The 26,086-nt window shown below is 38.6% G+C and overlaps 1 protein-coding gene across 1 annotated transcript in view; it reads right to left on the minus strand.

The window, feature by feature from the left end:
- Positions 1-5,388: 5,388 nt before the first annotated feature.
- The window catches only part of GABRR3 (gamma-aminobutyric acid type A receptor subunit rho3), a 47,903-nt gene continuing 27,205 nt past the window's right edge, over positions 5,389-26,086 (minus strand). The window contains exons 7-9 of the mRNA XM_074363231.1: positions 21,107-21,259; positions 12,370-12,566; positions 5,389-6,936 (exon numbers count right to left, since the gene is read on the minus strand). Of these exons, the coding sequence (XP_074219332.1) occupies positions 6,634-6,936; positions 12,370-12,566; positions 21,107-21,259 (653 nt within the window). The 3' untranslated portion in view covers positions 5,389-6,633. The remainder of the gene's footprint in view (positions 6,937-12,369; positions 12,567-21,106; positions 21,260-26,086) is intronic.

Below are 26,086 nucleotides of genomic sequence, written 5' to 3' on the forward strand. Positions count from 1 at the left end.
CTGGCCCACAGGCTGTCGAGTTCCCCCACCTGCTAACTGCTGGACCGACACTACTGTGCTCTGGCCAGGGGTTGGGATACCACCCCCTCATGCACTGGTCATGGCCCCAACTCACAGAAAACCAGCAACCCTCAGGGGATTGCAACCTTCCACCCAGGGACCACTCCTTACCTGGATCAGGGGTAATGAGAGGCTTGTTCCAGTCCAGCCATCCTCCAAACTCACCATGGCACTGCCAGCCCAGGGTGGTTACAGGGTTTGAGATGTGTGCACTGGTCCCAAACCACCCTGCATCTGTGTACCAGCCTCTGCATTGGGTAGAGAACAGAGAGGGAGGTGAGAAAGTGAGGTCCAGAACCCATCTCACAGGATGGGAGGCAGAACTGCATGTGCCAAGCCCTGGTCCATGCTTGTTATTCCCAAAGGACTTCACTTACAGAACAGATCCAAAGAAGACATTATTAAGAATTTCAAGATGGCAGCTGCAGAGCATTAACCCCGAGGATGAGGCCCTGCGTGAAGGCACTGGTTTCATGCCCCAGAAGTAGGCTCTGCCTGCCACCCAGAGGACATCAACAGACTAAAAGAGCTGAAGTACATATCATTTAAGTAAAAGACTTGCCAGCTCTTTCCCTAACCCTCTCCATCCGTTCCTGGGCCCCGAACCAGGTGGAATGGAGGAGGGTGGGAGAGAGGCCTGTATTAAAGGGCAAGTTCGCCCTTCTTCCTCAGGCAGTTTCCTCAGATCAGGGTGGGGGCCAAGCTGTGGGAGGGAAAACAGACTTGACTCAGTCTAGGCTTTCCACCTGAAAATTATCATCGCTCTCATCAAAGTGAGTGTTGGGTATGTATGTATTGATTGATTGATAACTCAAAGTACCCAAAAAGCAATGGGATCCACCTGAGAAGTCAGCAAGGGGCAGAGAAGGAGTCGTCCATAAAACACGTTTGACAATTATTGATGAAAAATACAGCCATTTTCTGTCTATACCCCTGACTAGCTCAGCTTGTTTCACATAAAACAAGGGTTCAGTAGTATGAGAAATGGGTAACCCATGTTAACCAAGTAGAACTCACCAGAAATTCCACTAGTAAATTCACTGCATAAAAGGGGTAAATGAAAGTCATGAGAGAGTAATTTGAAATGGGTTGGTTGTCCCTCAAGATAGTATGTTGTACTGATTACTTAGTGACCAATATGTAGGTTAATTGTTTTGATTGCTCAAAGACACAACATCTTTTGTGGGAATGAGCTATAAATCACCTGGTTGCATTCATCTAGACAAGGATATTATCCAAAATAGTCAAATATAATCAACTCTACATTCAAATCCAAATACTTCCCCAAGATACACGGGACTTCAAGTAGTTGATTTTGTGGCTCAAGTACATTTTTACCTTCCACCCTTCTCTTTCCTTTGCCTTATTTTTCTCTCCTACTTCAAGTACATATTATCCATATAAGTCATATTAAATATAAGTGTTCATTTTCACAAAACTGTCTCCTCTTTCAAATAAATATGAATTGCATATTTATTTAAAAGCTGTATATCGGGTCCCGTGCCTCCTTTCACCTTGATCCAAGATTTAATTTAAATATGACCTCACCCAGGATACAACCTAATTAACAAAACACATTTTAAGTTATTTTGGAGAGGTGTGATAGCTCTAAAAATTTGTTTGATGTGTGGGTTTGTGTTTTTAGCACTTTTTGTAAAGTGCAAAATGCTGGAAACACCTGCATTAATGTTCTCTGAAGAAGGAAGAGAAGAAATAAGTGTGGGTGCAAGCACTTCCTTTCTTAGGAAGCCTTGTTCAATCCACTAGTCTTTTTGGAAATATCAGAACATACGTCACTTTTAAAGGACACAGGCTTCTATATCAAACTTCAGAAAGTCTTATTACCTCACAATAGATTTTTAAATTGTTGCTAATGACATTATAACGTCATTGACTTTTGATTGCCTAAGGCAAGAAGAGATCAACGAGCAGCACAATTTGGTAGAAAGCCTTTGAAGCTCTCTCGTAGAAAATAAGTTTTTATAATGAATTGTACTGATCCTAGGATTAAAAGTAATAGCTCACCCTTCAAATGACCTAGTTGATAATAAAACATAGTTCAGTTTTTCCTTCAACAAATTAAGTATTGATATATTGAAAAGAAAATTCATAATTTTTCCCAGTGACTGTGAAATCTATTTTCACTTGGTCCCATCATCCGCCAAAAAGCATTATGATTCAGCAGTGGATTGAAATGGAAGGACAACTGACAATGGTGAACTTTTCCTGAAGCCCTTGTGTTCTTAGAAAGTACAGCAAAGTTTGAAAAATCCCCCCACTGTTTCATCTTCTGGGAAGTAGCCACCTTGCTCTCATACATTCTGAGATAAGACCCACCAATACCTTTCCTGAGTGGGTGTGACCCCTTTGTTTATCTGCCTCTTTGGAGTTCTCGACCCCCTTCCTTTACTCTGAGATGTTCCTCATTAATGAACACCCTTCCCATTGCAATAGCCTGAAAATCATCTCCTTAATCTTGTGCATTTAGTCTTTCATTATTTCTTTACAAGAGGGAAAAAAAAAAGTTCAAGTTCTATATTCTTCATTAAATCCAGGAAAGTCACGTAGCAGTGGGAAAGTGATGTGACTTTGAAATGAGGCAGGACTTCACAGTTTGGTCAAGTGTTTTAAGGCATGTTTACGAGGACAGAGGAGGGGCTCCGTTCATAAAGGAGGCAGTTGGAGTGTAACACTGATTGCTTTGCCCGAGGCCTCGCCAGGAAATAGCAGCACCAGGTTCAGAATTGTTGTTGAAACAGCAATTCCCTCACCACCTCTTTCCCCTGCTTTTTAGAGGATGTTATTTAATCTCATTGGCATTTTGACCTTAATCATGATAATAGGATTAGATATAATCCCTTTCCTCATTAATCTCCATTTAAAAAAAAAATTATATGTATGTGTATGTGTTATGTGATTTGAACAGGTTTAAGAGTGGCACAAAATGAGAGACCTTATTCATGAAAACTAACCCACCTGCAAGGATTAAGACAATGTAAACATAAATTATGATTTTGTAGCAACTCATATGCAAATGTTTGCAACTTCAGTTACTTACCTACTTAACAAAGGTGGCTTGTGGTGGCAATAACAGTCATGGAAGGAAGCAGGACTTCAACAAATAGGATTCCTGTCATGTAAGTATTTTATACAATGCTGAAACTTCTTTTATATAAAGGGAATGCCAGTGGATATATATACCTATATATACATGTATGTAGGCTCTGCTTTGGGAGAAAACATAAACTAAAAATTTTAAAGTTCCTTCAGTTACAGTGATCTGTACCCCAGAGCATCCGGACAAATAGATGAGTCTGACATGGCAGATTCCAAAGGCAAACAGGGATTCTTATAAAAGAAAGAAATGCTGAAATTTGGATAAGGCCAGAAATTTCACTTGTTTCTACAACAATTTCACATCTAAATATTATTTATGTTGCTAATTGCAGCCATTATAATATCACCCAAGGGAAATTAAAGAAAATGTCCCACAGGAGATGGGTTAAGTAAACTACCGCATACTCACTCAGTAGATTTCTCAGCAGCGTATTAAAATTAGTTCACAGGAAAACATGGCATAGTTGTCTATGAAAAAAATTAAACAAATTGAAAAAGTTTTGCTTGGAGAAGAAAACCTGGTTACAAATGGCATAATTTGGACACATTTTCAAATGGAATGTGCATTCAATGAGTCAGGGAGTGTCCATCTTTCATTACTGTATCCCTTGCAGTGTTTGGATGGCATAATGGTTTATGTTAACAAAGGAAAGCATACAAAGTGATTCCACTAGAAAAATATGTTATGCATAGAAAAACTCTAAGAATATACACTAAAATGTAAACTGCTTAATTTTGAGTGGATATTTTTGCGAATTAGCATTTTTAATTTTTAAAATGAAATTATATTTCTTTTGTAATCAGATCAAAAGCAATAAATTTAAGTTAAAAATCTATCTTTTTAAAGGTTTTTCGGAGCAGTCCTTATAACATAGCCAGTTTCTGTATTTAGACAGTTTATAGAGCTGGCTGGCTTTTTCTTAATCTTGGAAAGCAACTTATTTTCTGAAATCCTCGCATTTTATCCAAGCTTATCTCTCAGTGAACAATCACACACAGTCTGTTCCGGATTGTGATCAGTAAATGAAGTGAAAATCACGATGAGGTAACTATTGTGTGCTGTCTGTCACTCACAGATTTCCCAGGTAACTGTGATTTTATTCTTCGTGAAGTAAGAACTGAACCAGAAAACTTGCTGCTGCCCTATAGAAATGAAGCTCACAGGAACAGCTCTGTCCTCACAGTCTTCAACAAGCCATTGGTTTGAGAAGAAAATGAGCTATAATCCTAGGAACTCATTCTGAACACTCCAATAATTCTCTTGAGCAGTAAATATATTTAAGACAATTATTACTAAATAATGCAATGACTGTGTTTCTAGACATTAACAAAAGTTACATTTGATTGGTCAAAAATTGCGCGTCAGTGCCCCCCAAGAGGAATGTTGAGTGCTTGTGCAGTGCAGTAGGACCCATTTTTCTATTCTAGATTGCCAAATATATTCAGTGATGCATTTGATTTCAAATTGAGAAATGAATATGCCCAAGGGAAGCAATGGACATCCTGAATGTTATAGTTCAAAGTAGAAGAAAAAACAGCAATGTCTGGAAAACCAGAGAGTTAGAAGAAAGGAACTGTGTAGATTTATTCTGTTCTGTTCGTAGATTTGTCTTCTTCTTTTTTTTTTTTTTTTTTTTGCATCAATTATATACAGAGTATGTCAGAATCAGAAATATTAATCCAACTGTAGTGCTTTGCTGAAATAATGGCTACGAATTTCCAAAGAACCACCTGGGATATTAATCTGTTCTGTATTTTGAAAATATAATTCTAGAAAATGTAGAAATTTTACATCAAGCCTAAATGCTACTAAATAAGTAGTTTTAAAATTTATTTATAGTCTATCTTCAATTAAAGAGAAAGGTTTTAAATAAATTATATCAGCTCAATTTGGGACCCTTTCCTAGAAAAACAGAATCTTTGGAAAGTTTTGAAAGAATTGGAAAGATTGTATTAAGAAAATAGAATGAAGTATCCCAGAATTAGCCTGCCCATGAGGAAAGTCACAGTAGAGAAAGAATTTGCCTTTAAATCTTTTGCACTCAAGAGGAAAATAAGTTTCTAGAACCTTATGTCATTCACAGCAGAGAACCAAAACCAATGTTACTGGTAAACAAGCAGGAAGTCATCTTCACCTGGTATGAAATAATTAAAATCACTTTAGTTCTCTCTCTGGTAAATAAATGCTAAGACACTGAAAGTAATACACCAGTAATTTATTTCCCTTAATTCAAAACCAGTAATCAAAATAGGATGGGAAATATTTCATACGTCCTCCCAAGGGCTTATCTTTAAATGGACTCTTTTTCATAAATACTCAACACAAAAGCACATACACTGTCAATCTACAAAATGAATGCTGATCATTGGAGATTTTTCTACTTAACAAACCTTTATCAAATATCCACTTGACCTGATTTATTTGGTTCAAGCAAAGTTACTAAAGATTGCTATGGGGATATATAAATTTCATTCCATTTTTAACTCAATACCATGACTGGAATGGAAGCATCTTCACTTGCTTATAATTTGAGAGTCCACATTCCTTCATGGATATTCTTTTTCTCCTTTCAATATCTGCTTTTCAGACCCAGGCAGCACAGTGTATTTAGCTCTATTTTAACATACATTCCATTTATTATTTATTGTAGCTACCAGTTCACTGTTCTTACTGTGCTGTGCACTCGCTGATGGCAGGAATGTTATTTTGTATTCATTTCACCAAATAAAGTGGCTGGCACGTGTAGGAGGCCAATAAACATTTGGTGACTAAAGTAACTACCTCCAAAAATCTATGAAAGCTGTACCTAACTACAAAATACAAGATGCTATTATTGAAGATTGACATATTACTTTAACATTAGGATGGTAAGATTGAGTGAAGTTTAGATTTTTTTTTTTTTTGTCCCCCTTGGTCTCAACAATATATGAAACTTAATAGTAAAATAAGATAAAAGACTTGATTGGATATGGACGAGAGAGGCTCTTTGTGGGAATCTCAGCTGGTGACTGTCCATGGTACCACCTTGATGCTGATGTTCATCTTTAGAAGGATTCAGCTCTGTTAGGTAATCTGGCACTTGGCTGGCACTGAGGAACAAACTCTCCTTGAATTACTGTCATAGTCCAGCTTTATTCCTTAGTTAAATGCTGGTAATTTACATTTAGAAAGCAAGCAGAATCCAGATGAAGTAGTTACAAAGCTCTTCCCTATGAAAATTGTTTTTCCATAACATACATGCCTGTGACTCTTATTGATGGTGTCAAATTCTCCTGGGACCTTAAACTTTTTCCAAGATGGAAATTAGTCAACTTTCAAGCCTTCTTTGGGCCAGAATAGATGGCTGACTCCAGTTTAGTCTAGTATCGTCCAACTCATAGTTAAGAATTGTTTGTCGTTGTTGTTTTAAACATAATCTGACTCCAAAACAAGTTTTATACATTGAGAATTCCTCTTTACACATAGATACCCCAGTAAATCAAATTAAATGTAATGTACACAATGGGAAATAAAATCCGTGAATAGGAGTCAATGACATGGTTGTTCTCCACGATGATTCTACCAACATGCCCTCCTAGGGGTTGTCTTCTCTTTATCCAAGGTGAATCTATGCTGGGGCTGCCTGTGAATCTTCCTTGCATGGAGTCCTCTTCTGAGTGGAGAGAAAAGGAAGTTTGGTCCATGTCTGTCTTACTGTCATGGTAACAACCATCAAAGGCCATGGCTCGAGCTGCATCAATATTGTACATTCCAGAAATCTGACAAAAAGACTTTTGTTAGTAAGTCATGAATATGGTTTTAGGAGGAGGAATTACAGTAAAAGTCTAAACAATCAGATTTTAAACATAGTTTCAATAAATGTTAAGAATGTTTTGCTTATTTTAAAGAACAGAATTCTGATTTTGTTTCTGGTGTCTGATTAAAAGTCATGTTCATAATAAATGGAAAACATCATCTTAGAGACCCATTTTTAATAGGTATTTAGAGAGAGAGAGAGAGATGTGCATTATGACAAATAAATGTATCACGACTATAATTGCCAATGTGTTCTAATTTAATTCCTGGCCCGATAGACTGTTACACTCCATGTGTGTTTCCCAAGAAGGGAACATTGTTTCTGAGTAGTATGAATTTGCGGTAAGTTTGTGAGTTAAAATTGAATATGATTTATCAGAAGACTAATATAAGCCAATTGGATTTGTCTTTCATTGTATTTTTCCCCTTCGCAGAAAACATAGCAGTATGCCCAATCAGTGTGTTTTCGGTCCCAAACAGAACAATATCATCTGATGATCCATTTATGCTTAAATCTGGGGTGGGAGTAGGGAATGATTTTAACTGCTCTTTTAAAATGCAAATTGGCCAAACCTTTCCATTTTTGCTGAAAATTTACCTATGAGTGTTACCAACATAGCTGAATTAAACAACTTGAAATTGGCTTATTTTTTGGAAGGAATGAATTATCAGTGCTTTTTGGCTCCACTGCCTGATTGAATCTAAACTACCATTTTTCTTTAAGGTTTTACTCTAAGGGAGATAATGGTTCTCACTGGTACAGAGCTGTGTCTAGGAAGCAGCTGTTACTAATTGCTTTCTGAGAAAACAAAATCACTTCTTGATCTATAGGGAAGTTAAAAAAATGAACAAACATGGGTAGGCTACTACTGGATGTAAATATTCAGAATTCAAATTGGACACTGCAGAGTAAATTCTGCCAAAACATGTATTTGGTTCATAGTGATTCAAAACCCTAGTATTTTACTGAATTCAAGAGACATGGGGACTATTTTGTGCGGTAAGTAAACTAACCAGGGACTGATACTCAAATTATGTTGTCCCTTTTTGTTTTAGTTGCAGAATCTTTCCACAGTAAAATGTAAATGTGTAAAATAAACATGAAATGGCATCAAGACTGAATTACTAATAGCCAATGATAACAATAATATATTAAACTCTTGATCTAAGGATGGAGTAAATATGTATAGTCTCCTTGGTGGTTTTGCTAGGCACCCAGAACACTGCTGAGTCATCCCAATGGACATTCACATTTTTATGTTAACAACAATGTCATTAGTATGTTAAAGAAGAAGTAATCTTCTTTGAAAAACAAGAATATTATTTTCTTTCTTCATTATGATAATCTAGATCTATAGAATTGATTAAGTCTTGCAGTACACCATTTACCAATGGGCTACTAATTTCCACAAGTTTATAAGGTGGCTCTTCCAACAGAAACAGTTTTAGAGCTGGTCTTTAATTTTTCACTTCAGCCCACAAATAAGCACAGAGCTAAGGCATATTATAGCTAAATACAGATGTAACTGTTTTAGAAGACTGAGTTCTAAGCCCTGGAATTAGGAGACCATGTGGATGACGGAATAAAAAAGAAATCAGCTTCCTTTCACCTTTCTGGGAAAAGGTCAACACTCGGCACAAATTTTCGATGGCCCCTTTGTCTCTCCCAGCTCTTGGCATCTGGGGGTGACGGGGACAGGTGTGCGATGGTGGTGATGGTGGTGGCGGTAGGGCATGAGCTTTGCGTGACTTCACGATTTCATAGGGAGGAACTCCATAGCCTAACAGTCCTGGTCTTTCTTACCATCCCTCAATCACTCCATCCTAGGGGTTTGGAGGAAGGAACTGGCATATGTGGCTCAGTCCCTTTTGAGTTTTCACTTTCGGATCTGTATTCGTGTCCTGGTTTGTTCTCTGAAATAAGGCAAAGGAAACTGTCCTTACAGGGAGAGTCCTAAACCATCTAGCTTCACCAGCGACCAAGAGAGTAAATACATTTAATACAGCCATGAAATAATAATGACATCTCCTGCTCACAGACCTAAGGCACTTTCTCCAAACTGCTTTATCAATAACGAAGATAACATCATCACAGCAATCAGCCTGACTCCCACATCTCTCTCTCTCACTGGTTCCCCAGCTCAGGGATGATGGGGAGAGATGCCATTCATTAACCCCCAAACCTGCACACGTATCCTTCTTCCCTGCCCCTCATCAGAGCATCCCACCCTCTGGTCTCAAGCAGCCTGTTCTCACTATCCCTATTAAAACTACTACTCCTTCAGAGCATATGCTGTGGGCACTGATCACAATAGGAACTTAATATTTGTGGAGCACTTTATAGTTTGAAAAAAATTCAAACCCACTTATTATATCATTTGACCTTTGTAACAGCCCTGTGAGGTAAACAGGGAAGAAATTCCACCATTTTGCAAATACAGAATGAGGTTTAGGAGACAGTCTGGAACACAGAGCCAGCAAGTTAGGTTTGGCATCACTTCTGGCTCCGAATCCTGTGCTCTTTCATTTGTCCCACAAATACATGAATGGCAAGTGGGACACTTCTCTGAGATAACTGCACCTTTGAAGGAAGATGCTTAGAATGGTGGTTTCCCAAGGATCAGAGGAGGGGGAAATGGGGAGTTGTTTAATGGGTACAGAGTTTCAGTTTTGCAAGACAAAAATGTTCTGGAGATTGGCTGTACAACAATGCAAATGTTCTTAATACTACTGAACTGTACATTTAAAAACAATTAAGGTGAAAATTTCTATGTTGTATATATTTTACTACAATTAAAAGTCAATCCCACTCCTGGGCATATATTTGCAGGGAACTCTAATATGAAGAGATACATGCACCCCAATTGTTCATAGCAGCACTATCTACAGTAACCAAGACATGAAGCAACCTAAATGTCCATTGACAGACATTGGATAAAGAAGCTGTGGTATATTTATATAATGGAATATTACTCAGCCATAAAAAAGAATAAGATAATGCCATTTGCAGCAACATGGATGAAACTGGAGATCATCATTCTAAGTGAAGTAAGCCAGAAATAGAAAGAAAAATACCATACTATATCACTTACATGTGGAATCTAAAAGGAAGGTCATAAATGAACTTTTTTTTTTTTTTTTTTACAAATAAGAGAGACTCACAGACATAGAAAGCAACCTTATAGTTACCAGGGGTAAAAGGGGTGAGAAGGGATAAATCAGGAGTTTGAGATTTGCAGATACTAACTATTATATATAAAATAGATGAACAATAAGTTTCTTCTGTACAGCACAGGGAACTATATTCAATACCTTGTAGTAACCTATAGTGAAAAAGAATATGAAAACGAATATATGTATGTATATGTATGACTGAAACATTATGCTGCACAGTAGAAATTAACACAACATTGTAAACTGATTATATTTCAATTGAAAAAAAGATCAGATAAAGACAGGAAGGGAGAAGAAAAAAAGAGAAAAAAGAAAAATTGTTTTTAAAATCAAAAATAAATTTTTAAAATGAACAACACTTATTAAGTCAAAAGAATCTCCTCTGTGGTATACAGATTGTCTACAATATGATAAAGTGAAAAAAAATTCAGGTTGTGTGAACATGTGTGTTGTTTCTACACTGGAATTTGACACAACGTTGTAAAATGACTATAACTCAATAAAAAACGTTAAAAAAAATGTGTGTTGAGTGGCAGGTGGGGGTGGAAGATGTAGATATTTGTGAGTCAAAGGACTAGACAGAGGTAAGCCAACATTACTTTAGTGCCTCTTTCGAGGGTTAACCACTCCCCATGTAAAAACAAAACAAAACAACAAGAACAACAAAATTCTTTCCCTCATCACACATTTTTCTCTGTCACCTTTCACTTCACAGATGATCAAAATCATTGCTTTTCACAGCATGGGCTAAGGATTGGCCACCGCTGGGGCTGGTGAGAAATGCACTCTCAGATTCCACCCCAGAGCTACTGAACGAAAATCCTAACAAATCCCAGGTGATGTGTACATGCCAATTACCACATACTCATCTAAGGGCTCCTGACCTCCTCACCCCTGCAGAGCAGTCACTGTGGGTGTGTGCGACAGGACCCACACTCACATGTGGTCAACAAAAGAAACTGAAGCATCTGCAATAAAACAAAATCAGCTCCAATTACAGCTTTGACTCGAAGGATATGAAATAAAAATGAAGCAGCATTACAGGAGATCTGAATTGCAATCGCAGCTCTGTTGGCTGTGGATCTTTTGGCAAATCACCTTACTTCACTAAAACTCTGCTTTTGGAGTTTAAAAAGAGGGAAAATAATCTCTGCAAAGCCTCCATCCTGGAGCTGATCTGAGGGTTCAGTTCAAGAAGACGATATAAAAGTGCTCTGAAAAGTATGAAATGCTCTCACTAGAAGTATAAAAATATGAAATAATGTTTGGGGTATGTATAAATGCTCATATAAGAATTTCTTAAACCCATGTGAATATATTGGATTAAAATTATACATAAATACAAATACTCATGCACATATATATAGCAAAGAAATTAATTTGATCACTTAGGTTTCTGAAGTAAAATACCTCATGTCAGTTCTCATAATAACAGGGAACTGGTGCCCTAATCCTTTATGAAATGAAGCAGGTAAAGATCAGTCTATCCAGATTTATTAGCAATGTCACAAGGAACATGTGATACATTTAGAGCCCAGAAGGCACCTTATTCCCACGATACTGTGCAGAGAAGAACTTCCCTTTATGCTCTACCACTCTCCCGAGTGACAAGAAAAGAGCAACAAATCCTAGCCCTTGGTGGAGAGCTATCTTTATTGGTCAAGTGCATAATCTTTGGAGTCAGGGAGCTCCAGAAACAAATCCCGATTCCTCTCAAGCTGTGTGACCTTGGCCAAATACTCCCCTTCTGTTCCTACTTCACCTTGGTAAAATGAAGCTGGTAACGTACCCACCTCTCGGGGTCACTCTGAGCATTAAATAACACAATACGTTGGGTGGTTAGCCCGATGCCAATGCATAAGAAACTCTCATTAAAGTTGGCTATGATTATTATCATCACCATCATCTACTTGAAAGGATGTGATTTGTACAACCCCTTCTTCCCAAGGGTTAGAATCAGTGGAGGGGAGCACACAGAGAGAAATTCCTCACACAAAATACCTCCTCGAAAGGCAAATGAGGATCTGAGGAAACCAGCCAGCACAGAGCAGAGAGAATCAGTATGAAGTTCCATGTTAAACTGTCATCATCCTGCAAACCTGCATCCTGCCAAGGCACAATGGACTCTATACAAGGGTTGCAATGCTGTCAGGAGTGGGCAGAAATGAGGGTAGTCTTTTTCGTATTCCCAAAAGGATCCAATAGTCCAAGCAAGCCAGTACCTTTCCTGTCTTTTTGAATCGTTTCCGTTCTTCCACTGTGGTGAGGTAGTTCACAGCTGCATATTCAATGACCGACAGGAAGACAAAGAGGGAGCTGACCCACAGGTACACATCCACGGCCTTGATGTAGGACGCCTGGGGCATGGAGGCACTCACACCAGAGAGGATGGTGGACATGGTCAGCACTGTGGTGATTCCTGCCATTTGAGAAAGTGATAAGCTCAGTGACAAAACCACTCAGTTCCAGGACCTGGTGCTGGACAACATCAGGGGATACATTTCTAGAATATCTGGTGATCAAAGGTGTGTGTGTGGGTGGAATCCCTTCATGTTAACCTAGAAAAAGCTTGAGCCTAAGCTAGAAGCTCTCCTTAGATTTCTCTGTCCGTCTCTTTTTCTTATCCTCACCTCCATCGTCCATGACGTATCCTTCCCTCCAGCTAAAGTCTTCAGGACTCAGACATGTTTTTTTTTTTCTTTTTTTATTGAAGTGTAGTTGATTTACAATATTAGTTTCAGGTGTACAGCAAAGTGATTCAGTTATACATATACATACATATATATATATTTTTTTTCTCTTCAGATTCTTTTCCATTATTTGTTGTTACAAGAAATTGAATATAGTTCCCTGTGCTATACAGTAGGTCCCTGTTATTTATCTATTTTATATGTACTAACATGTGTCTATTAATCCCCAACCCCTAATTTATCCTTTCCCCTTTGGTACTCATAGCTTATTTTTTATGTGTGTGAGTCTATTTTAGGTTTGTAAATAGAATTTGTATCATTTTTTTTAGGCTCCACATATAAGTGATATCATATGATATTTGTCTTTCTCTATCAGGAGTCGGACATGTCAGAAAGGTAAAAATGTATTCAATTTTTTAAAATTCTGGGAAAGAAATTCTGAAACTATTTCCACTACCCCTCCCATCACTTCACAACTTTCACTGTTAAGAAATTGTCTTCATGTCAATCTTTAACCTTTCATTTGTCATGGAATGATCTTTAGTAGCCTTAAGGACTGCTGTCTCTGTACATAGAATACTTAGAAGCCAACATTACTGCTATCACTTTGTGCCTTGTTACTGAAACCACAGTTCAGTTGAGATTCAGAATGGAAGTGTGCTATTGGAGGCTCAGTTCAGTGAAAATATTTACTAAGCAACTGCTAAGTGCCAGTGACGTTTTCTGCTCCCTTCCCTTCCCCCTCCCTTTCCCTTGTTTTCTCTTTTTCCCTCCCCTTTCCTTCTATTCCTTTCCTACTGCCTTCCCCTTCCCTTTCCTGGTCCTCTCTTCCTTTCCCTTCTTTAATCTCTGCCATGCGCATCAGAGGTTCTGGGGGATGGTGGAGAAAGAAGTGACTCTGAAATTTCCTTAATAAAATGCCAGCCTCGAGGAGGGCTATTCTGTGTCGACACTAATTTCTCAGAGGGATACTGTGAGAGCACTGCCTAGAGAGAAAGCATAGGATTGTAAATATTTGAAATGTACACTGGCTGGCATGGTTTTATTTCTTAACTTCCCACCAGAGAGGTGCAAATGGAATCCTTAATGATTTTTCTAAGTTGTGAGGACATTTTAATGTCAACAGACAGAATCCCAAACAGCAGGAAGAGCACTGTGATTTACTCCTAAATGGACAGACACAGCACGTGCACAGCTTCCGCCCACACATTTCTCCCTTTTCTACAATAATTCTGCAAGGCTCTTATCTGAGGGAGGCCCACATCAAAGACAATGACAATTATTCAATTTCAATTAAGATTTTCCTTTGAATGATCAAGACCAAAGCAACTTGGCAATCCTGCTCCTGACATAAACATGGAGATGTCAAATTTTTGTTGACAGTACAGGTGTGTGTGTAGCTGAAGTCGAGATGATTAAATAAAACTTGCTTGCCTTTATTCAGTGTTTACCCACCATAAACCTAGGTAAATATTAGCCACACACTGCAGAAAAGAAATATGAGTGGTGTGGCTAATTAGCCTGAGTTTTGTCAGGAGCAGGATCGAAATCTTTCTCTCTGAGTGTAGGACACATTCTTTTTACATGCAAACCTGCGGCCTCTCATGTTGAACCCATAAAGGGAATTTCCTTTTGTTGTTAAGATTATAAACCAATCTCTATAAATGGAGCTTCTCTGAGGAAAGATGTCATAAAACGGAATGTAGAATTATGTCAGGAAGCATGAAGGTGATTTGTGCTTTTCAAGAGGCCAAAAGTCTTATTCTTTCCAGGATTTTGCTGATGTAAGTAAATGAATCCTAAATGAACATTTGTATTTAGTAGCTAACCTCATTTGTTCAAAAATTTTTTAAATATCTTCTCTTACTGGTTATCTAAGATATAGAGGTTAGAATTTGATTTTTTCCCCAGTGGACAGTAACATGGGGCTTAACAGATAAAATAAGGGTTTAGAACAAACACACAAGTTTACATGTCAGATAGGTCTTGTCATGCATTTTAAATAGATGATTGTTGCATCAGTAAAAGGGAATTGCATTATCTATATTTGCCAGACAGCAATCAACTATCAGTCATTTTCGTTAGAAGGCTGCTTAGTCCTACTAATTTATGGTTGCTTTATTTATTTTGAAATTAGCATTCTAGATTTTCCTGTTTAAAATGAGAAAAAAAAAAAGGGTAGAGAGAGAGACTGGGGAGAAGGGATTGTCAAGTATAGGGAGTAAAGGATGAGAACTCTGGTACATAAATTCCTAAAGCAACAGAACTCGGAGTCAGGAGCATTACAGCTACATTAAACATACCTATTATGTCTTGAGCCACCCCTTAGAAATACATTCATCTTGAGAAATCATCTTCCTTCCAAGCCCATTAAAGTTAACATTGCAGTAAAGGAGTTTTGAATTATATCAAGTGACCAATTTAGTCAAAGAAAGGTCCTGTGTTGGAATTAGAGGTTTACCTTCCTGCCCACTGAAATTGCTATGCATAGTCAGGAAAGCGTTAAAAGACAATATTTAGTTTGTCCCCTGGGAACTCAACTTCCCTGAGCCTTGCAGTTGCACCACATTAACTCTTATGGACAGGTATGGGGTCCTAAGAACCCTTTAGTTAGGGGAGAATTATTTATCTGTGTGTTTCATTGGCCGCGTTTTTGCCACACATGATGGAGTGGTTCATTGACCTCTGTGACAGCAGCAGCGCCTGCAAGCATCACCTAGAACCATTGAGTCAGTAGCTGTGCTGTGGGGAGCCCTTTTGAAGGAATAGGTATCTACATTCATCTTTAAAAGAGTAAGAACATTTTCCTAGTAGGCTTAGGCAGAAAGGAAATATCAAGTGATGTGAGGGAGAGGAAGATGGGCTGGATATTCCAACACCGCTCAATGGTCAGAGAGTAACAACCATTATCCCACTACAGTGGTGCCAGGGTCCACTGCACTGAGGTTCTGGTAACCTCTGTAATGGTAAAACGAACACCACCGGAATGCTTACTTTTCCAGGTATATGGCATATCTTCTGTCGGACATTTTCCTTTATGAGGACTGCCTGAACACTTTAGTTGCCTTTCTCTGCCATGTCTGTGTCCTGATAAATGACCCTGTTACTTCATATGTTTTACGTGAATGCCATACCCCATGCAGAGCGGCCAAACAGGAATGATGGAGGCAAGGAAAGAAGGAGGGAGATAGAAGGGAGGACCTCCAGGAGGGTTAAAACATCCTTGAACAGCTAATAGCCTCTCTCTCTCTCTCTCTCTCCATACCAAATTGAATGGAAACATAGAATAGTATTTTTAGCCCATTCTAAGTTGGGATGGCTGTATCTCTTATGAGAATTGCCTAATCACAGTTGATACCTCAGATTGTTCTTTATCTGAGACATGACACATGTGGAAGAGTCTTAACCAGCAAGTGATTCATCTTCAATCAGAAAATGAACCCAAATGTGGATGGGTTTTAATAAGCAATGAATTATCATTTGTTTTCAGTTAGTAACTGAAGTACAGTTACTAAAAACATGATGGGCTGAATACTGGCAATTTAACAACTATGTATCGAGCACAAAATCTGTGCAGGGCACTGTGCCCGTCACCGCAGGAACAAAAAAGATGGAAATAATGATGCTCGTCCTTAAGGAAGTCATACTCCAATAGAGGAGACAAGATAAGCTACCAACCCAGCCCATAGCTACACACAAAATTGAGGAAGTAGGTACCTTAGGAGAGATACAAAGTGCTCTGTGGTTCAAAGATGGGAAAGATCATATCTGCCTGGAACCATCAGTAAAGGCTCCTGGCCATTCAGAGATGGCAGGACTTTGACAGAGAAAGACAGGCAGGGAGGACAACGCTAGGCAGAGCAAGAGCCAGGACAAATGTATGGAGGTGAGATAAGCACAGGCAAGAGGGCCTGCCTGACAACACTGAATGTTCAGACTGACTGAAGCCCAAGCCAGGTATGCTGGGTGTGGTTGAAGATTTAGCCAATAAAAATACAGAACACTCAGGTATATTTGAATTTCAGATAAACAATGAAGAATGTTTTAGTATTAGTATGTCCCATGCAATATTTGGGATATGCTCATGCTGAAATATTTTTTGGTGCTTATCTAAAAATACAAATGTAACTGAGTGTCCCATATTTTATCTGGCAACCCTCAAGGGACACCTTGGATTCCAAGTTGAGTGTATTTACACGATGGCATCTGAGATGAGTGTATTGTGACTGTATTTGTGTTTAAGAGACATCACTCTGGCAGTAGGATTGAACTGGGGCAAGAACAGGAGGTGAAATAAGCAATTATAAGTCCTCTTAGTAAGAGATGCCCCTTCCTCCAGAGGACGTCACCTCAAACCACGTCCCATGGAGCTTGAGCTGGATTTCTGCTCCCTACTCCCCAGTGGGACAGATGTCATAAAACCTAGCAGATAGGGATCTATTAGGACAATCCAGGTGAGAGTTAACAAGGCTCACAGCACTGGTCAAGGCAGGAGGAAGGGAAAAGAAAGGGTAAGCATATCTGGAGACTTCTTACAGAGAAGGCTGACTCTGAAGAATTAGACACCTTATAGCCACGGTTCTCAAAGTATGGTCTGCGGGTCCTTTGGGGCCTCCAAGACATTTTCAGAGGTTCTGTATAGTAGAAACAAGTTTGACAAGAGTACTAAGACATCATTTACCCTTTTCACTGTGTTGACATTTGTACTGGTGGGACAAAAGCAATGCTGGGGAAAACTGCTGTTGCTTTAGCAGGAATCAAGGCAGCAGCACCCAGCCCACCTGGTAGGCACTACATTCTTCAGCCCCCAGCATCACAATTTAAAAAATCAGTAAAAATTGTTAATTTTATTAAATTACAGGCCTGAGGATATGCCTTTTGAACATTCTAGTTGAGGAAATAAGAAGTATATATAAAATACTTCAGCATAGAATGGTACAAGAGCTGTCTTGGGGGAAAAGGGCTCAGGTAATTGGGTTGTGAGCTGGACACTAGGCATTTTTTAAATGAAAAACTACTTTTACTCAAAAGAACAACTGACAGACAAATGATGGTTGTTCAGATCGTGGGTATCTGACAGACACTTCCCTGAAACTGAGTAGCGAGCCTATCACTTGAAGTAAAACAACTAATGGCATTTGTTGCCAAATGATAAACTTTGAGCTTTCAAGCCAAAATTAGAAGGATGTTAAACTTGGACCCATCACCATGAGTTTGAGAGCTTCCTACAACTCAAAAACTTTTGGGTAAGATTAGCTGTGGTATTAACGAATGTGATTTTTTGGTACGTATAAGGAATGATGTGAACATTGGGAAGATTCGTGTAACCCAGGACACTGATATTTTTCAAATGACCAATGCATGCATCAGAAGATCTAGTCAAAGTGCAAGATAGAGAAATTGATTTTAATTTAATAGAGTAGAAAACATTCATTGATACAGCTTCAGATTCCACATTGCAGCTAACCTTAAAGAAAGTGTCACTTGCTGAATTTTGGTGTAATGCCAAGGAAGACTACACACAATTATCTGAAAACATTATGAAAATATGACTCTTTTCTCCAACTATGTATCTGAGTGAGGCCAGATCTCTTCCTATATGCCTAGTGCAACAAGTTGAATGAAGAAGCAGAGGTAAGAATCCCGCTGTCCTCCATAAAGGCAGACAATAAAGGTCTGAGAAAATGTAAAGCAATGCCACTCTTCTCATAGAAAATTTTTTGTTTTAGAAAAACAGTTTTCATTCAGTATGTTATTATGGTAACTTGTAATGAGTTTATTATCACTATATTTAAGTGGATTGCTACACATTTTTAAAAATTCTGTTTTAATATCCAACATGGATAATAATGACAGATACAACTGACAAAAACAAAAGCTCTCTGGGGTCCTTAATAATTTTTAACGTGTAAATAGATCCTAAGACCAGAGTTTGAGAACCACTGCCAAAGACCAAGAAAGAAATTGCAGGTTCAAACATGACAGGCTCAATGAATTGGTGACCCTTAATAGAAGGGCTGAAGTCAAGAGAGTAAGTGGGAGTCAGGTGTGTGTGGGAGGAGAGTGGTTGTTCAGTTTTGACCGTGCTGAGTGCCTGTCCACCCGAAGGTGAAGTCCAGCAGGCAGCAGTGCCTACCTCTCTGGAACCTGAGAGAAAGACGTGAGATAAGGACATAGACTGGGAATTTCTCTTCATAGGGACAGACATTGGAAGCAGGGGCCTTGGTCCACTAGATGAAAGAACCAAAAGTGAGCAAAACCTTGGGAAGGAGTGACTTAAGGAGTGGAAGGAAGAAGTAAAAAATGAGAAATGAAAGAAAAGTCCAAGGGAGGAGAAAAACTAGACTAGTGCAGAGTAATGAAAATGAATGTATTTTTGTTGGTTGGTTTTATCCAACACTACGGCATAGACGTCAGCCTGGGCTGTGAACACAAACACGCCCATTTAATTCTCATGGTGACCTTCAGGAAGGGAGTATGAATAATCTCGTTTTGCAGATGAGGAAGCTGAGGCTGGGCTCTGGACCACTACATTTGGTTCTGAATTTGGAGAGGATGCTTAATAGTGTAAAATGCTTTGGAGAAAGTGAAGTAGGGGAAGAGCTGAGAAGACAGCTTGCTGAGGGACCTTCCAGAGAGCTGTGTAACACCGCATTTGGGAAGAGCCAGCAAAACAGAGCAAAGCATCTTTGAAAGAACGTGAGGGCGGTAGGGAGCAAAAGCCTGAGAAGATAGCAGTGTTCTGGGAATACTGAAATTCTCTTACTAAAAAACAAACAAACAAACAAAAAAGGACAGGGACACATCTGATTCCACTTCTGATTTGTATATTCTTTTACATAAATCTGCATAGCGGTTCCCTAACCCTGAGGCATCAGATGGAGCCGCAGGAAGCACAGAATTCCAGGGGTGTCTTAAATGCATTTTAGTGTTCTCCATTCACCCCAACCTGCCCTGGAACCAGCTTTTATTGCTGTCATTTTCAAAGTGTAAGAACTGAGCATTCAGTTTTTTGGGATCCCATTGAAAAGGCTTGTTCATAAGCCTTTAGAGACTGAATGCCTTTCTCATCTGTCTCGAGGGCTGGAAATGGGCCTTTCATATCCTCTCTGGGTCTGCTCTGCCCTCCTGCTGTCTGTCCTCAGGTCAGGACCAGGCTGCTCTGATGTGAAGGAACAGCCACAATAATTTAATTACTCATTCAGCTGGTATTTTCCCCTCTGAAGACATTCAAGCCTCAAATGCGTGTAGATTGAAGCTTTTAACAGGGGAAAGAAGTGAACAAATTATTAATATTAATGACAATTTAGGTCTTTCAAATCATCTTTTGAAGTATACGAATAATTTGTGAGCATTAACTTAGAAATCACCCTTTCTGGACTGAATTGTGTGATAATTACAATGATTGTGAACCACTTACAACAATCTTTGCTCTAGACAGAGCATTACAGGTGAAAGAAGAAAATCAGTCCAGATGAGAGAGTTCTGCAGTTTTACCCTGAACCAGCCAAGAAAGCAGATGGGATAGACTCCTGGGTTCTCATGAAGTAACACGTTATCTAAGTGCTTAGCTTGGCACCTCCACTTTGTTAGGTCTCAATAACTGCTAAGTGGGTCTGAAATGGTTCCGATAAATCTGTATGTGTGACAGTGGCACATAACACTCTAGACAGAGTAGATAATCACACCTGTGTGGCAACTTCCATGAGGCTGGCAACATCCTGCCACCTGAAATCTCTCGCCAACTGAATTGACACCATGCCTAAAAGTCCACTGTGGTTGATTTGGATTTTGGCATTTTGGTTAAGCCCTAATTTCTGCTTAGCATTCACATTTCCAAATTTAAGCATTCTGCCTCTCCAAAAAGAAATTTATTAAGGTGCCAATAGTATAGTGTAAATTAGTTTGAATGGAACCCTTCTATGACGTAAAGGTTGGTCAGGCAAAGCGAAAAGAAATGGGGCAAGGTGCGGGGGCTTTTCCTGAAAAGGAGAAGAGAGACATCTGCGCTTCACCACTGCACCCTCTCCTTACTGTCACCCGGCTTTGGCCGCTTGGTGCAGCTTCATACCTACGTCTGGGTTCCCAGGGAAAGAGGCCAATCGCACTTCGCTCCTGAGGTTCTCAACCAAATACTGTGACCTCAGTAATCTGTAACCAACCCTACTAAACCACCACTCTCATTCCCTCTCCACTTATCACCCTTTTTATTTACCGCCCTCGACATTTCTCCTATATTAATATTTCACAAAGATGTGGAAAGACTTACCCAAGGAAACTCTTGCAGGAACAGCTCTTCGGTCAATCCAAAGTGAGACCCATGAAAGCATGACCATCAGCATAGCTGGGAAATACGTTTGCAGCACAAAGAAGAAAATATGCCTCCTTAGCACAAAGTTGATGAAAAGCCTGTTGTACCAACCTATGAGAAAAAGCCGAAGTTTTCATCAGAACGGGCTTCCTCATGGCAATCCCACGCTTAGTGAAATGACCTGCTTCTGCAGTCTCCAAGCTCTTAGGGAACGTGGAACTTAATGCTCTCACCCTTGTTTACCTGCACTGCATCCAATGTTTGTTGAACTACCTGAACTGCAGTCTGTTTAACTATCTGACTCAAATATTCTCCCTTAAATTTCATACCTGCTGTTTGGGGATGAATGGTAATTTTATTTTGTGGGATGGCCTTTAAAGACCTTTTGCCAAAATATATCGTATTTGCAATGTTTCTGCTGGTGAAAAAGTCTTCAATACGTGACTAATGACTGACGCAAGAGGCAATAAACCATTTATTCGCTATAACAAATGAAAGGAAACATTTTATCTGAAGGAAGAGATTCACAGTAGCTACTAGGTCACTGGATTCCAAGTTAGGATCCAGACAGCTAAGCATTCAAAGAGGGATTGGGGGAGGGAGTATCTGTAACCTATTTTTATTATTTCAAAGTTTTATGGGTACCATTAATTTATCTATGACAAATCTGCCAAAAAGTAGCCAAATGATAATGTTTCTTTGTTTCTGTTGGAATTATATGAACTCATACTGGTACTACTGACTGATTAGCGCTGATCAAGAACACCAATTGTGGTCATATCTACACATATACTTTGTTCAGGTTTCCCTTTTCACATTGGCTGCAAGGAAGCCTACAGGCCAAAATTTTGGACTATCTATAGGATTTCTATGAGTGCTTTTCTCTAATAACCAAACATCGGATTCTATACAATAACTTACCCTTGTTCTACATTTTACTCTCTCACACATTTTTAATTCATATAATGTTGCTTTATTTCACCATTACTGTGATGCCAATTTTATTAAATCTTTTCTCAAATAAGACAGTGAATAATAAAATACATAAAAATGAAAATACACCTTACATTAATAAGTGGTGGTTATTTTTTCTATGATAAATGCTGTTTACTTTGAGACAAAATTATTCAAAACATGGGGACTATAGGTTAAAAATAGTAACACTAAATCATAGGTGTTGCAAAGCTGGAAAACCCTTCTACTTCCTCAGCAGTAATTTCTTACGTAACCTAAGATGGCAAACCTATTAGATCAGGTAAATATTTAGGTACTCAGTCTAAGATACACACCTATCCAATCCCCCATGAACTGGCAGACTGGACTCCTAGTACTGTATTCTTAATTAAGTGCTGACAACCCTTCTCTTTCCTACTTGTTCTGAGGTCCTCTCAGCATCAGTTGATATGTTTCAGGAATACCAAACAATTTCATTACAAGGGTAATGTAATAAAAGATACACTACATAGTACATTCTAAAGTAAAATATACATTCTGTTTTTAAGCTGCCCATTGTCTTGTATTACCTATGTTACAGCCCACTTCGTTATGGTTCACAATTGAGAATTTTAATTATGGTTGTAGAGTGGAATAATAGCATCTCTCATGTTATAGTTTCATATAATTATTGTGAGATTAAAAGAGATGAGGAAAAGCTGTGAAAGTACTTCATAAAGAAAGACACGTTAATGTATATGGTTTTAAGTCTTGAAATAAATTTAGGTAACGAGGTCTTTCTTTACTCATAATTTTCTGAATTTTTTTTTTTTCTGTAATCAAGCAGGAGAAATGCTGCTCTGTCTTGCAGTTCTTCTGGGAAGGGGAGACTAGGGACAGTTTGTTGTTGAAGCTGTAGCCAGGAAGAGTTCCCTTTACTCATCAGGAAAAGCAGTGCTGCTTTGGAAAGAGAAGGAGCCCTCATTGTGGGTAGTGTAATAAATACAAAGTCTGACTCCATTTTTGGTATTTGACTGCTGCTAGCTCTCTAGCCCCACTTCCCCTTCTGCCCCACACCTGGGCAAGCTAGTAAGAAAGCCCAGTGCTCCCTCTTTTGGCACCAGCAGTGGAAGATCAAACTGTGCAAACACGGCCCTGTGCAAGGGGGCCCTCACCGCAGCCCCATTGTCTAACCACCACAAAACCCAAGCCAGGCTCCCCTCCCTGTTCTCTCAAGCCATTTCCAGACCTGCTTGGGAGCTGCCCTGCTTTCTCTAGAAAACCTCACTTTTTAAGTAACAAATCTCTTTATACCTTTTGGTACATGTGTGGTATCACCAATTTAGACATCTGAACTCAACTGTGGGTGGAAGTGTCCATCCACCTCCATCAGGTTGCCACACGATAGAAAGAAGAGGAGTTTATGAAAGAAAGCGAAAGGGCAGGAGAGTGAGCGGCAGGAAGTGGAAGAGACAGGTAGTAACTGGGGAGATAGTCCAACACAAGGTTCAAGAAGGTTTTCATACCTGGAGACTGTCACCTTCAATGGCCTGTTGATGCTATGGCCTCAACTTGTGTTGAAAGGATAAGGATGATTATGTTGATAAAAAGGGTGATAATGACAGCTACTAGCTAATATTTTTTGAGTATAGCAGGCAGTATTCTAAGTTATTGGAATTTATTAAATTACGTACCCTCACAACCCTACAAGGTAGAAACCAACTTAAAGGTGAGGAAATTGAGGCTTAGAGAGATTAAGCAACTTGTCCAAGGTCACATTTGTAATAAGTGGTGGAGTCAGGATCTGAACTCAGGCAGTCCCTTTCCAGAACTTGTACTTTCAGCCACCACATTAAGCTGCAATAAACAGTAATTGTTCAATGCATCTCACAGGGGCAGGAGTCATTTCTTTCTCTTGCTAAATTAACAGTGCATGCTTTTGAGGGGCTCTGAAAGGGATGAGGGGGCAGAAGCCCTCACCTGCTTGTTAACATTGACAGACAGTGGTGAAGGCAATGACACGGGAAAAAGTGAGTACGTGATGGCTCAGCTATCAAATGGAAACTAAAGGTCTACAACTATAACTATACTTTTGCTTCTTGTAACCAAAGCCACAAGTACAGTTTTTTTTTTTTTTCCTGTATCACTGATTTGGGAATGGTGGCGATGGTAGTTGTTTTAGTGATAGAAATGAAGACAAAATATAAAATATTTTTGATGAAATGAATGTTTAATCTGAGAAAAATACTTGAATTTGGCTCTGTGTAGACTGGTAATTTATGGAAAATGTGAGGTAGAACTATCACTAACTAAAATCAATTTATAAATGTTGATCTGAGACCTCAGAAATGGTTGAATGAACTGAGATATCATTATTGACTTGATTTTTGAATAGAACTTCCAACACACTTTATTTTAAGTCTTAGAGTCTATTTTAATCTTTCTCATTAAAAAGTATGTCTATTTTAACAAATTAAAAAATAGAGAAGTGTTGAAATAAAATTGAAAACCTCCCTAATATTTATACTTACTTCTCAAAGGTATCTATCATTAATCTTTCTAAACATTAAAAAACTATATATATACTTTTACAAATAGCAAATATGGGATTATATATATATATATTTTCTGTTACTTGTTTTTTTAAATTTTAATTTATTATGAAAACCATGTATATTTGAACCTAATTTTTCTTTCAGTTTTCTTCAAAAATCAAAATGCTATTTCTTAAAAATGCAACTACATTGGAGTGATAAGAATTTTTACTACATTTTAAAACGACTAAAAGCATCTTCCTGAGCAGAAAGTTTTTCAGTGCAAGTATTTATTTGACCTTAGGCAGACTCTAAAACATGACCAGAAGGAGATAAAAATCAATTAGTGTCAGAACTGCTTGGTAGGGCTAAAAAAATCTGACAAACACAAATCAAGAGACAGTGGAGCCAGTAGAATGATACGTGGGTGAAATTAGAATTTAGAAGTGAAATTTAACTGCTTTTTAAGAGACTGTCTGGATGTATGCTAATGGATACTTAGGCTTCAAGATCTGAGGAAATGTCATTGCCGTTGTTATTATATATGTTATATGTATTCTGTGCAGGAAACAATACTCTTGAATTTCTATGCTTCATATATATCACATTTTAATAGCTTCAAATATTGCAAAGTTTATTCACAACTTATCATGTGCCAAAGTTATTTCATCATAGCAGTAGTAAAACAAAAAAGGCTAAATGATACTTTAATGTGCATCATTGTTCACTGCATTACTTTGTTTAAATATTAATTTACTTTAGAACTAAGGGCATTAAAAATCCTGATAAAAAACATACCTATATTTACTTATATAGAGAAAGACAAAGAGAGAAAAGAAGAAAAAGAAGGAGTAGAAAATATGTCAAAATAATAACATAGTTTATCTCCAAGAGGTGGGATTATAAAAGCTTTTTCTTTAAACTTTTCTGAATTCTTTCCAAATTATCTACCATTCATTCATTCATTCATTTATTTAACAATTAGCTATTGAGTGTCTACTGTGTGCCAGGGATAGATCAATGATCAAAACGAGTAATATGTCACTTATATAAACAGAAAAGGCAGGAGGAAGCATTATCACAATAAATAGCATCACCTGCTAAATCCCAAGCAATGTAGACAAACAACAGAGTGAGATACAGCATTTCTTCTGGACCTAAATAGCGACATAGCTATTGGTCCTAGAAAGTCCTTTAGCTTCTGTGTGATGTAAATTTTGATTTCTCTCTTAATGACTCAGGCTTTTGATAACAAGAGAGTCCAAGGACAGAGTGGCGCAGCTCTGGGGAGAAAAGTCCCCACCACAAAGTGCAGGAGGGAAAAGGGTTCTAGCCAGGTCAGCCCTGAAATTCAGCGGCAGCGGTGGCACGCTTTCTGGCCTCAGCAGGGCTTCAGGAATGTACAATGGTGTTTTATACGGGTTCTGCCTGAAATGACCCAGAATGCTACCAACCAGGGAAGAGGAGGCCC

Source organism: Camelus bactrianus, chromosome 1, assembly GCF_048773025.1.
Source record: "Camelus bactrianus isolate YW-2024 breed Bactrian camel chromosome 1, ASM4877302v1, whole genome shotgun sequence".
Lineage (NCBI taxonomy): Eukaryota > Metazoa > Chordata > Mammalia > Artiodactyla > Camelidae > Camelus > Camelus bactrianus.